This window comes from Felis catus, chromosome A3 (genome assembly GCF_018350175.1).
Source record: "Felis catus isolate Fca126 chromosome A3, F.catus_Fca126_mat1.0, whole genome shotgun sequence".
NCBI lineage: Eukaryota > Metazoa > Chordata > Mammalia > Carnivora > Felidae > Felis > Felis catus.
The window spans coordinates 110,692,139-110,706,307 of NC_058370.1; the positions used below are offsets into that span (position 1 = coordinate 110,692,139).

Sequence of the window (14,169 nt, forward strand, 5' to 3'; positions counted from 1 at the left end):
CAAAATTCTTAACATAAAATCTGACACCCCAAATTTCGCTTTGCTGGAGAATTCACGTCTGTGACTACCTCAATTCACTGATGGTGCCAAATGAATGAAGTGCTACTAAAATAGTCCTGAAAAGAGCTGGGCACGCACTCAATTCAGCAACACAACTAGCAGGGGACGAAGGGCTCAGCAAGAGTCAGAGGGAGAAAAGAGACAAGTCCAAAGCTGAGCGCACAAGGGCACTGATGATGTCATCCCAGTGCCTGGCACCTGGAGGGGGTTGAAGAGCCTATTTATTTTACTCCGTGGGGACGTCAGTGCCACTGGTCAGGGCCCAGTGCCTGGACAGGAACGAGGCTGGGTAGGCCTGGGTACAGAGACAGCTGGGGAGTGGCTCGCATGCCCTCTGGGGTGGGGGGGAGGGTGCATATCCCTCGGCAGCGGCAACAGGCTTTCCTGGAGGTCATAGAGCAATGTCAAAATTCCTGAACCAGACAGAGGCTCAGGAAAAGAAACAGGGTCAAAGGCCAGGCCACAACAGGTCAGAATCATAGTCATTGGGTCTCAGCACTGAGAACAGAGCCAGGAGCAAGAATGGCTTCTGAGTCTGAGCCATCATGGTCGAGTCCTTTCATATTCACCATCTTACTTTCCTCACTCTCTCCCTTCTCACGATGGGGTCTAAGGAGAAGCAATGCCAAGGACATGGACTTGGAGTCAGGAGATTCAGCATGAGTCCCTATGCTCTTATTACCTTACATGTGATGCTGAACCTCTCTGGGCTTCTATAAGATGGGAATATCCATTAATTATTCCAACCTCACGATATCACTGCGAGGCTCAAATAAGATCACAAGGAGGGGACAACAAACTCTAAGGGATACACGGTTATTACATGTTGCTATAATTACTGTTGTTAATGACTATCCTGCCTGCTTGGAGCTAGAACTGGTCTCAGATGATGGCTGAGTAAATGCATTATGTGCCCTTTTGCAGGCCTTAAATGTTTGGCTGATAAATGGTGCGACAACTGGTTTGGCATTCTGAACCCTGACCATTGTAACTTAAGCATCATTTTCTATCTCCAGAGATAACATGAAAAGCATCTGGGATGTGGGTCGGTCCATGACATCCTTTCATATGGTCTGGTAAGCTTTGGAGCGTGTTAGTGACCGGCCACTGGCGCCTTTCACGTTTGCTGAGTAGCAGTCTGATATCATTGTTCCGCATTTTCACTGTGTCCATGGTGTCTCGAAGAGAACAGAAATCTCTTCATAATCAGCTTATCCAGTGTGAGTTGAGACAATGGTTCTGTGCGCCTGGCTGACCCCGTTCTTCCTCTCTCATGACGGGGGCCTTGCTGGATCCTTGGGGAGGAGGGCAAATTCATTACACTACAATATGGAGTATCTGCATAGCTTTGCCAGTGGTTTTGCCATTTTTAAGTTGCAAGAGGATACAGAAGACCCATCTCTAAAAGCTGCCTTTGATGAGCAAATCTTCGTTTGATCAATCTCAGTGTGATCTAAGACATATGTCAACAGTAAGAGACAGTTCAACCAGTACTTTCTTAACAATGACACTGGGGGCGTTTCACTCAAATAGTAACACGCTCACTGTCTCTCTTACAGGACTGTAGAGCAGCCCTACTGAATTAATCTGGCCTAAAATCTCCATGGAATCTTTCTAAAACTTGGTTCCCAGAAAGCATGAAAGAGTCATGATCTTAAAAAGATCTGAACTTGCTGATCCTTCTCAATCTGCAAGGCTTAGAGCCGCCCCAAACTGTTTATTATTATCTCTAAGCATTTTTCTCGGTAAAATTTTTAATGGAAGAGAGACTCCCTGAATTGGTTTAGAAAGGGAACGGACATGCAGGGCAAGAGCTTTCCAATTGAGATGAAAAAGAACACCATCTCTTGTCTTCCCACTGACGTCCAAACCAATGGCTCCAGGGCCACAGGGCAAGACAGAGGCGCAGGCAAATGGCAGGCACCGCATACCTAAACGCGCATTCAATACACCTAGCCGATCCCAAAGCAGATCCAAAGCGGTCTCAAGTTATATCAAGCATGTATACGTTTATAAAGTGAGGAATGGAGGGCCAAGGTAAATTTTACGTAGAAAAGAATTTCCTGCAGCCAGGGATGAGGTCAGCACCCAGAGAGCATGCTGCGAGGTCCTGCCTGGTTGAAGAGTCACGTGGCTCACAGACTCGGCTCTCAGTGTGCCCTAGCAGCTAAGGCGAACAGTCAAACCCAGGGACCAAGTACTTGTTGGTGTGAGAAGTTTCGTGGGGATTCTTGGTGGTGTTTCACAGTGGTGATGCAAAATAAGAGCTGGAGCTTTGTACTAACTCTTATTTTCGACTGGTGGCCAGCTAAGTGCTGGGGTCTCCGGTGGTCTGCACGTGAACTGGCTTCCGTTTCAAAAAGACATGATGAAACCAGCTAGGCTCTCAGGCGTGAAGGTAAAATTGTACTGTGTAAATTTTATGTGTAAATAGGTATTCATTCTGCAGCTAGAAACGGTAGGTAAAAATTTGGTCTAACTGCTAATAATTCAACTAAAAAAAAACCAAACTGTGTGACATGACAAGGCATCACCATCCCCCGTTTCTGCCAAATTTCAAAAAAGTACTCCACGTTCACTATGGCTTATTGCCAATGGAATTTAGATCCAACCGACGGTAGGACCCCTGGACCGAATGTGGCAGTGCTGGGTGCCCTGATAACAGATTTCCCAGTCTGCACGCTGACGGATATGGGGAGTACCTGGGGGGTGAAATGAGAACATGTGGGTGTGGTCTGGACCCCTGCCCTCTCAGCAGCCACCTCTCCTGGAAGATCCACAAATGGCCAGAGGACATTCTTTAATTTTTTAGTAGACATTTTCACTCCTGCAGGGTTGTTTTTTTTTTTTACAATAATATTGCAGCATTTTATACACTTGAGTGACATTTTATCTTCAACCATCAGACACAGCACAGTGAATACTTCTAAATAAGGCCTCTAGAACAATTAATTCACCGGGTAACTCACAATCTCTACAGCTAACCCTCATGTATTAAACAATGTGAAATCGTTTTGTTCTTGTAAGATAAACTTGAGACCATACAGTGACACAGTTTAAAATGGTCCAATCAGAAGTGGAGTTAGAGAGTTAGCATATTAAATCGTGTAGGAATCACTACCTCTTTTAAAAGAGTTATTTCTATAGGGAAACTATTTTAGTCTAATTTATTTGAAAATATGTTTGGAGCACCTGTAACTTCAGAAAAATGTAACATACGACCATTTAAATAAATGCTTCTAGCCCCTAGAAGTCATAAAAATACTATGTAGTAAGTGAATTGATTTTTTTTTTTAATAAACACACCAGGAGTTATACTTACAAATAAGTGTTATTGCTAAAAGCCCTCACTTTCAGAGGCTATATGCTTGTGCTGAAATGCTATTCATGTTAAAATTCTATTTGAAACTTCTCTTCGGAGTTGCTTTCAGAGCAAATTACTATGTCATAGAAGACAAAGTGCCTTTATTTTATTGTCACTTTTTGCTTCCTCTGAATGATTTTACCCAGGTAGATCATCCACTTTTTCTCACCAGACTTAGACGTGAATGACTCTGACTATTTCCTAGAGTCTGATAAACCTTTGAAGTCAGGGGTCTGTGAAGCTAAAGACGTTCAAAAGCCTGTGCTGCAAGCCCCAATGCCAGTTTCAACAGAGGAGTACCAAAAATATTCTGAGCGACTATATTTCTGCAGGAACTGTACAGTTTTCCCACAGAACTATTCTGAAAGGAAAAACACTTCACTTGGATGTGTACATTTTGCTACATTGAAAAAGAAGCTCACTACTCTATCCTTGGACCTTGCATTGGTCTTAACAAACAAGCTTTCACATGAAAAGTGCTGTCAGGTGCTTTAAAACAGGTGTGTCGAGGGGGCGCCTGGGTGGCACAGTTAAGCGTCCAACTTCAGCTCAGGTCATGATCTCACTCTTTGTAGGTTCGAGCCCCACATCGGGCTCTGTGTTGACAACTCGGAGCCTGGAGCCTGCTTCGGATTCTGTGTTCCCCCTCCCTTTGCCTCTCCCCCACTCACGCTCTGTCTCTGTCTCTCAAAAATGAATAAACGTTAAAAAACAAACAAACCAGGCGTGTTGAGACCAATCCATTCCCTAGAAAGGAGGTAAACAGTTAAGTGCAGCAGAAAATCTCCAAAAAGCTAGACAATGTGATTATTACTTAACGTGGTGAATTCTATCAACTGATAAAAAGCTAAAAGAAAACCAATTCTGCTACATCAGGGTCAATGGCTATGCACCATAAAGAATATGGGATCTTTCTTTTTAAAGTCCATGAGCCTTTTCTGAAGGGCATGTTTCTTAATAACCTTCATTAACTTCTGTTTGGTTGCCTAAGAGTTGTCTCTTATCCAAAAAAAGTTTAACACAGTCTCAGTAGAGATTGTGTTTATTTAAGCTTGTTGGAAAAACATTCCTATCATTTCAAGAATGACTAAATATTTTTCATTCACATAGTTAGCATTCCAGACTATGTTTTCCTGCCTCTGTTGATTAGATGAAAATTAGCAGGCCCAAGTCTGAACTATTAGATTCAATTATTATCTACGCAGGAAAAGGATGAGACACCCAGCAATAATGCCCTTTTAGGTATGGGAAGCGGAGAGCAGAAGACGTGAAGAACAGCCCCTGGCAGGGAGCTTCAACAGGAAAACGCTTCATAGCTACGACTGCTGAAAAAGCTGTAAAATCAGAGGCAGAGGTTTTTCTAATCACGCATTTCACAATCAGCTCCGAACAATAACATTCTAATGTTAGTTGAAATACCTAAAGCTATTTTAAATTACCAGAGAAAAAATCACAACACTATGAAATTCATCCAGGAAAAATTTCTGATGCTTTAGGTTAAATACCTACCTAGGTCAACACACAGTCATGTTCCCTGCGTCTGTTACCCAACATACGACCTTATTTGGTCAATAAAAAAAAAAAAAAAACACACACACACACAAAAAAACCCACACAAAAAAAACTCAACAACTCAGACTGTGCTATGTTTTAACTTCCATTTATGGAACTAGTTTCCAGGACACTTAAGAGTTAAAGGATGGAAGAGCATGCCTAACGGTCTTTGAGATATTATGAGTATCTTATTATTCTTGGCCTACTAATAATAGCATCGTATATGGCACTGAAGCAATACCACCCATAAACTGAGTTTTGATCCTTGTTTGATGTATCAGAATGTTGATATCATGTGACCCTGTGGCATCTTTGACTTCGCTGCCTCTTGGGTCAGCCAAACTATGTTTGATTCCGTGCCACAGAAGCAGTAGCTTAATCATCTGAGATACTATTCAGCGAGGAAGTATTATGGGCAGGGCTGGAAACATTTTTTCTCGTTTTAAGGAATTCCCACCCAGATACGTGCCTGGTACAGACTTTTCTGGCAGCCCAGTAGAAATTTCACTTGAAGGGTGGCTTGATTCAAAAGACACCATCAGCATTTATGGGAAAGAGTATAGTGCTCCTATACAATTAGGATTGACGAGGAGGCTGTTATGTCTGCTAGCTCACTGACCTCCAGCCCTTAAGAGAGGAACACAGCAGGCACTCTGGTGGGTGAGCTGACGTTGCAGTGGCTTACTCCATCCACACAGGTCAAGAGAAGCCTAATGCTCTTCAACACTGTCTCAAGTAGGATCAGGATTACCCCAGTAAGAGATCTAAGAAAGCCAGGTACCAGGGAGAAAGATAGTTGACTGTTTGGCTCAATCACATGTTATCCCAAGTTCAGAGAATTAGGAAGAATCAATGCAAAGGAATCTCTTATTCTTCCACTAGAAGAGCTGGCTCACTCCAGGTAAGCAGAATTATTAGGTCTGGCTGAAACTCAGCTCAGTTTCACATAATAACTCTGCAAACAGCACTCATTTTAAGTTTTTATTATGGAAAAGATTTTTTTCTGTTAGTCCTGAGGTAGACAGAGTAACAGGACAGACCCTTATGTACCCATTATCTAGCTTTGATAAGCTACAAATAACTCTTTGATATCCTGAGAGAGGAAACAGATTTGCTCTTGTTTCAGAGAAACAGAAACAGTAGAAAGAAACTAGCCATTTGCCCAACCACAAGGACGAAATGTATTTACTGGCAACCTAAGCCATAATGTTGAATATTACCTTATGAAATATTACCTATGCTGTTCCTGATTTTTGATAAGTGATACTCTGGGTGTTGGCTCTGAAATCCCCCTGGTCATCAAAGCCAACAAATCCTCCCAGCAGGAGACTGTGTATGTGGGGCCTGAAGGACACTCAGGTCACAGAGGCCACCTGGGCGGGGTCCAGCCATAGCCCAAGATGAGACAGCAGACTGGGCCCCACATCAAGACTTCGAAGTAACAATGAAATTCTTATCTCTTGCATCAGGTGGGGCAGTCAGGCTGGCCTCATTCATACCTGTTCACATTTCTTGCATTTTTCTTATTGGGTCATCAGGTGCATGTCATATATACCTTGTAGCCAAAATTTCCCTCCTCAACACCTATCTTACCTTTAAATATAAAACAGATTTTTTTTTTTAAACGGAAAATGGTACTGTGTCCTTAGGGTCCCTCTGACATTAAGAATCAGCATAGGCACCACTTATATCTGATATTACTGGGAAAAAGTTGAAGTATTTTCAATATTGCGACGTTAAAAAAAAACGTAGTGAAATAACAAGGCAGGTCTTAAAAGCAGTACATTCAACTTGCCAGTGAGCATTAGCATTGTGGGACTCTGGACACAGGGGCTAAACTGAAGAGGGAATAAACCACAGTTTACAAACCAGTGATGAAAGAGCCCTGTGGCTGCCCTGGGAGGGAGTCGAGAGCTCCGTGCTCATCAGGAGGACGCGTGGTCAACTTGAAGCTAATGGGTCCAGCTCGCCTGTAGACATCTGGGCCCATCGTGTGCCAAACACACTCCATCTAACACTCTTGCTTCCTACTCTCAAAGTGTATTTTCAAACATAGGCATTCTTTTAAGTTTATTTATTTTGAGAGACAGGTAGAGAGCACGCGGGGGAGGGGCAGAGAGCGAGAGGGAGAGGGAGACAAAATCCCAAGCGGGCTCTGTGCTATCAGTGCAGAGCCGGATTCAGGGCTTGATCTTATGAACCGTGAGATCACCACCTGCGCCAGAGCCAAGAGTCAGATGCTTAACTGAGCCTCCCCAGGTGCCCCTCAAATATAAGCATTCTAACGTTGCTCTTTCTTCATCTGCTCAGGGTCAGCATGTGAGACTCTGGTTACAGAAACCTCTACCAGGGTCTGCCCACAGAGTCTTCCTCCTTCCTCAGCTCAGGAGGAGGTCTGTAAGAGGAGTTTGCTTTATTTCCTACTCCAGGCTCTTGCTCCCTCCCTGCCTCACTCGCTCATCATTTATTCATTAACAATTTCTGAGCACCTACTTACGTGTCAGGTGCTGTCTTTTGGATTTACAAAATATGATAAATTCCCGGGTCGTCGGGGAGTAGCCTCTTTCAGGCTACTCGTGGACCTGGAGCGCCGTGTGCTGTCTCAGAGGCAGCACTCCTGAGCGGTCCAGAGCCAGGGCTCTGGGAACACACTGGCCAGCCAGTTTCAAGCTCTACGGCCTTGGGCGAGTCACGTGACCTCTAACTATGGATTCTGTGATGATACATTAGGATGGGGCTAGCAGAGGGAAGTTGTGAGAACCAAAGGAGCTGATGCCCTTAAAACAGGCTGTCTTTGTCTGTGTGCAAGAAATGTTAGCCACTGTCATTAAGGGCTATAAATGAGAGGACACAAACGGTGCCAGATGCCGAGGAAGCCCTCACTCTGCCACCTTTTCTGTTTTCAGTTTTTAAGGAGATAAGGACACATCTTCCATCTGTACGCTTAAATTGCATTGCAAACTTCATACGCTATTCCATTCTCTTCTATCCTAGCTCTTTAACAAGGGCGAGAAAACTAAAATCATGTGATTGAAGAATAAGAGGAAAGGAGGAGAAAAGCCAGCAGAGCAAAACCTGAGAATACAGTCAGTTACAGACTCACACAATGGGATGGCTTATCTGTATACCTGAATTGGGTGTTGACAATAACTTGGTAAGACTCAATCATGAGAGTACTTAAGTGCCAATTTAAAAAGCACTTAGGTACTTGTGAATTGAGTTAGCTATCAAGTAACAGCCTAGTCTCGAAGGGCCCTAGTTCCCCTGTCCTCCAGGAGTAACCAAGCACATGGCATTGTCGCTTGGAACGTACGGATCTCCAGTAACAACAATGGTCACAACAATGTTTGTCCCAGCTGTAGGTCCTAATACACCATATGTGGAAGTCCAGTAATCTATTTAGAAAGAATCTCAAACCACAATCTCTGTGTGGGCTCTTTCATCTAATTTCAGGCTCTGAGTACCCTGGGACTGTAGCTAATAGGGTGAGGGCCAACATTTGTTATGCAATTGTGCACAGAGGAATTTACTGTGTACAAACTGCATAAATACCAGTGTTCCTGGTTTCTCCAAGTAATCGTGGCTGATTATTACACATTAACACCTTCCCTTTTTCTTACTTCATCTAATCTTTTTGCTATTCTGAGATCACTTGAAATTCTGTTAAATATGCTGCTGAAAAAAATTGTTTTCAAATAGTTCCGGAGACTTTCTCAGGTCCTATAAACTAAGCAATAAGTTTCATTTGCCTTATATTATTTTATAAGCTTATTATTATTAATATGTAACCTTCTGGTACTCAGTCTTAAAGCTGCATGCTCTTTTTTGATCCCATAACGAAAAGAATCTGTCTGTCTTCCTACTACACCTTAAAAGGAAAGTTATTGGACAGCAAGCATAATCTTATATGAAACTCACTACTTAAGTTAAAAACAAGAAACTCAACATAATCAATCGAGTTCTCTGAGGACTAGAAAATGGAGCATGGTGAAGGCTGGATGAAGAGAGAAAAGTGCTGTAAGGAGAAACCAAGGAATTGAGGGCAGCAGAGCTTAGAGCTTGAAATCAAGGTGCTGAGTTCTGGGAAGGAGACTATCTGGACACGAGACTTGGGAAGGAAATCTGTTGTAACTGTCAAAGGCATCCTTCTCCTGCCCCCCACCCCTGCCCGAGCTCCTCAAACCAGGGCAGGGGAGGGGGGCAGGTAGGAAAGGGTGGGGTAGGAGGGGGGTAGATGGGTAGGTCCAGAAACACCCGGAGTAGATTTCAAACCACAAATGACCTCCTCCTCTGTCACCCCACTCCCCCTGACATCGGGCCAAGAGCCAGAGATGAAGAGAGACGAATAAGTGGCAATAGGGGCATGAGTAAACAGATGACATCTGGGGTCGTGGGAAAAATGATGCAACGTAGCCGAATCTGACAGGACTTCTGTGTATCCCATCACTGCTACATAACGGCAACTGACCTTGGAGGGAATTACCGAAATCTCACTCAACCTTAATTTCTTCATCTTTAAAACACAATGATGTGGCCTTCAGCACAGTGTTGCGTTTGCATTAGACGACATCAGATACTTACCGCACAGTACCTAAATACGGGCATGCCTTTTCTCTTGGTTTTGTATAAAACAGCCTAAAATATTTTCTTTGACCTTAACGAGCAGTTGTCTCTCATTTATCTTTGTGTCCAGTGCCGCATTTGGACAATCAGAAGTTCTTGGTAAATTTTTTGGAATTAATAGCTGACCAAAACTATCACTCTTTTCTCAAACAGTGGAAGGTTAGATCACACCTCCACAGAGATGTGAGATCAAACTCTAACATTCATTCCCTCTCCAAACATCTACATGCTGTACAAATAAATCAGTCCTTTTCACACACACAGATATTCCCAGTCACTAACAGTTTCCCTTCTCTGTCACTATGGTAGGTATGCTAATGAATGCAAAAGGGTCTGTCTTCCCTTCATTTCCTTTTAGACGAAAGACCCTATTTTTTTTGTTGTTGTTTGTTTAAGAAGCTTTTTAGTCTTATTTTCAATTTATAATTCAGGACTCATGAAGTTAACGGATTAGTGTTTGTTAATATATTTAGGCTTTAAATTTCTCTCAATGCTACAATGCACATATATGTACTTAAGGATTTCAAGTCAACAGCGGACTGTCCCAAATTCTCAGGGAAAGGTCTTCCCACCTCTGTTTCAGCTAGGTGCCTTTTCTCACAAAGCCAAACCATATACCATCACACGTATTTCCGTCCACTCCTTTTTCCGGTGCTGAAACACCGCCTTCAGGGGATGGGAGGAGTGTATGTGTGAGGGGTGGGTGATTTCCACAAAACTGGTCATCTGGAAGCTATAAACTTTTGGAGTGTGGCAGCTGCATTCTGAGCAGAATAATGGTGAGGGAACTGGTGATATCAATAGACCCAGAGTCCTCCCCTTAAATGTTTGTATGATTTTTAAGTTCTTTATAATTCTAAGCCCTCAGAGGTTAATAAAGCTGGTCAGGCAAACTCTGAAGTCTGAGTTTCTTACAATCTGGGTAGAAGCAAAAGACTTCTTGATACAGGACTTAGTCAGCTTAACTGAATTTCTGAAAAGACCTGTCAGTTCCTTAATAGCTGTTTTAAAAAATTCCAGAAGGATCCATCTTCAACATGATCCACTTTAGTTCATTTTTCTGTGCAAATGTGCTTCTTAATGATGGATTCTCTCTATTGGATCTGTCAGTATAAATATTCGCTCTCTTGTCTGTACTAACAGACACAGACAGAGGATTAAAGCTACCTTAAGGGTGCAGAGAACTTTCCCAGGACGGGGGAAATGGACTGGAATAGGGTTTGGGGAAAGACAGTCCCAGAATGCCTCGGGATCCTCTCCATTAAACAGGAAGAGTGAATACAGGCAGCCAAGACCGAAGTCAAAGCCTCAGGATACTAGAAGCAGAATGGATGCTCAGAAGGAAGGCAGTGAGGAATGCAAGTTGCCTTTGATGGTTCCAGGCTTTCCTTCTAGCCATCAGGACTCTTGGGCTCATGGAAGCATCATAACTCAAACACACAATGCTTGAGTCACGGGTCTTATCTCCCATTCTGTTTTATTCCATTGACCTTTGGATGGCTAATTAGGCTTGAAGTGAACTGAACTGAAATGTATATATTCTTATATTGTAAAGAATCGAGATAAGCATATTTGCAGCAGTAAAAAAAGAGAGACCAGGCCATCCTCATTGCAAGTTTGCAACACTTGCCCCCAAATGATTAGTTTGGGCCCGTAGGGGGAAAGAAAAAAAAATTCATCTGCAACTGGTAACAGCATGAAGTAGACATTACGCCCGAGGAAATAAAAAACAAACAAGAACATACTGGCAGAAGCTGACCCAACTGGAGGCATCCGCCAGGGACTCAGCAGAGTCAACAAGGCTTACCTTCGCACACAGGGCAACACTCGCCGGGCACTTTGACGGGGTTCATGCAGCTCTGCCCGCAGGCTGTCGCCACGCAGTGGGGCTCCCCATTGATGCACTGGCAGAACGTGCAGTCGTCTTCCCGCCACCGGTCTCCGTGAGCGCGGATCTGACCGCTGGCGTAGCAGCCGGCAGGATTATTAAAAGGATACACTGGATCTAAATGAAAATGTGAGCTCAGAGTGAGATGGGGGGGCATTCTAAATCTTATCCCTGCCTGCACCTGGAGACATTTTTCCCAGGTGCTAGTCATCAGCAGTTCTTTTCCAGCTGTGATCAGCAGAAGCTCGGGCTGCATAAGGGGTCTCCAGGGGGGACATGCAAAAGCAGCTGTCATACCGAGTTCATGTCCACCCATCCTGACACTGCAGACAGGGCAGGGGATCTGTGGTATAAAAACCAACGTGCAGGTGTTACCACTACATAAAGTTCCAAAACTTGGTGGGCAGAGCTGGGGGTTGGTGACTGCAAAACATAGGTCCATTTTAGGCTCTGACAAGGTCTTCTGAGTTGTCAGCTTTAATGTTTAATCATACTTCAATTTCACCACCTGTAGAGTGGGGGAAAATAATGCCCCCATCCAACTCAGAGCGATGCCGTGACTTCTAGGATGGACTAAAGTCTATCTCGGGGTGCCTGGAGGTCCACGTGGACAACAGTGAGGAGGACAGCAGGAATTTGCTGTGGCCTTGTTTGAGACGAGGCTGGTTTAGACATACGGTGGGTGGCTATTTGTGCCCTGGAGGAAAGGCTGTGAACTTAGGCTATTTTTCTCCCTGTGAGCTGGGTGGCCAAGCAGCAGCCAAGGATGGGGAACAAAAGTAGCCAAGGCTACTGTTAAAAACTAAAAAATGTTTTCTGACGTTACTGACCAGGACATAAACACTGCACACAAAATCCCCAACTACTATCATAACGAGAGCAACCAGATAAACCACTCAATTTTCTTTTTCAGAAACACGTAAAACCTGGCTTCAAAGAGTAAGGGCTGCTGAGTGGGGAGGAAAGACCAGGCACTCATGAGTTTGGTCCTCTTTAGTCTAAAGAGGTAACAGGGCGTTATAAGAAAGTCAGAACTCCAAAAGTTAAAATCATGCAGTCACAGCTTTAGAAAGTCAGCCTGCCAGAAAGGGAAGCAGCCAAGAGACCTGAGCTAGATAAGACTTTATAAATTTCTTAATAAAAAATATTACACTGCATACTTCATTTCTACTCTGAGCCTGGATCTGAATTCCAGGAAGTGAGACATAACCGGATCTGTGCCCAGACCTCTCATTATGATTATTACACAGAGGTTCCTATCTGTGTTTTTACACCACCAACTGCTACGTAGTTTGAGAAACTATTACAAACTGGGGCCAGCTAGGGAACAAATCATTTGGGAAGGTTAAAAGTTTGATGTGACTTTTTAAAAAAATTAATCCACAACGACACTTCTAAAAAGTGAACCACCTTTCTCTTATGTCGGCTAAAATAATTGCTAAGATGGGAAAGAATTTCCCTGGTATAAACAATTGTTCAATGTTAGGAATGTAGTTTGTATACTTTAAACATTTTCAGATCTCCAATATTATGTGGTAAATATAGCTCAGACAGTGAACAGGACCGTAGGAAGACAGAAAAAGGTACAGAATGTGGTGTGGCATTCTGTCCTGTTTCCTGTGCACAGATAAAGGCAGGGTGGACTTTAAGTTGTTTTTTTTTTAACGTTTATTTTTTATTTTTGAGAGAGAGTGAGATAGGGTGCACAGCGGGGGAGGGGAAGGAGAGAGGGAGACACAGAATCTGAAGCAGGCTCCAGGCTCTGAGCTGCCAGCACAGAGCTTGACGTGGGGCTCGAACTCATGAACCATGAGATCATGGCCCGAACAGAAGTCGGACACTCAGCCGACTAAGCCACCCAGGCACCCCAAAGGCAGGGTGGACTTCAGACACAAGACGGAAACGTCTGACTCCAGACTGAGGGTCTGTGACCCCGTCAGTCCAGACAAGAAGGCCCACGTCACCTTGGGCCTGAGTGATGTGTTCACACCAGAGACACAATCAGGTGTGGGGGTATCATAAACTTAGACAAATGACTCTACCTTTTGAACTTCAGTTTCCTAAACCTTAAAATGTGCAGGCCATAGTGAATGGATATTCAGAATCATTATTCTCACTATCTACAAATAGCAGAGGTGGGAGAGTAAAGCCTGTTGGAGAAACATGAAACTATTACTTCTTAGAGGGATGAAGGGATACAGAGAAAGCAGACCCTGAGAGCCTTCTGCCCAGGGCCATACCTGACACTTGGCTGGGCTTCAGCTGGTGTCACCACCATGCCACACAACCCCTCTCTCACCAAATACACATTTTCAAGGAGTAGAGTCCTGACCCGACCTGCAGGGGTGTGGGTGTGGAAAGGAGACAGGGCAAGCTCCCCTCTGAGCTGACTGGCTGAGATGGTCAATGATCAGGGCTGGCTTGTTCCAGCTGAGCAATCTGAGGAAAGCAGGGGGTGAATTCTGACGTCCCCAGATCTTGCTGAGGAACTTCTGGAATCAAGGGAGGGGGGGAATGGATAGCACTTCTGGGAAATCTCATGTCGACCTGTGTAGAGAGGTGGCCCACTTTCTACACCCAAGGCATAACTTCCCTTGGGGAGGCATCTCACGCACTCCTCCTGACATGATCAAAGTCCTGAAAGATGGGCCACGATGTCACCAAAAGGGAACTTCTTCAA

At 44.0% G+C, this 14,169-nt stretch overlaps 1 protein-coding gene across 3 annotated transcripts in view; it reads right to left on the bottom strand.

The window, feature by feature from the left end:
- CRIM1 (cysteine rich transmembrane BMP regulator 1) overlaps window positions 1-14,169 on the bottom strand; it is a 192,885-nt gene that overhangs the window by 61,013 nt on the left and 117,703 nt on the right. For all 3 annotated transcript variants that reach the window (XM_023251961.2, XM_023251962.2, XM_023251963.2), the window contains exon 7: window positions 11,409-11,606. In XM_023251961.2, the coding sequence (XP_023107729.2) occupies window positions 11,409-11,606 (198 nt within the window). The remainder of the gene's footprint in view (window positions 1-11,408; window positions 11,607-14,169) is intronic.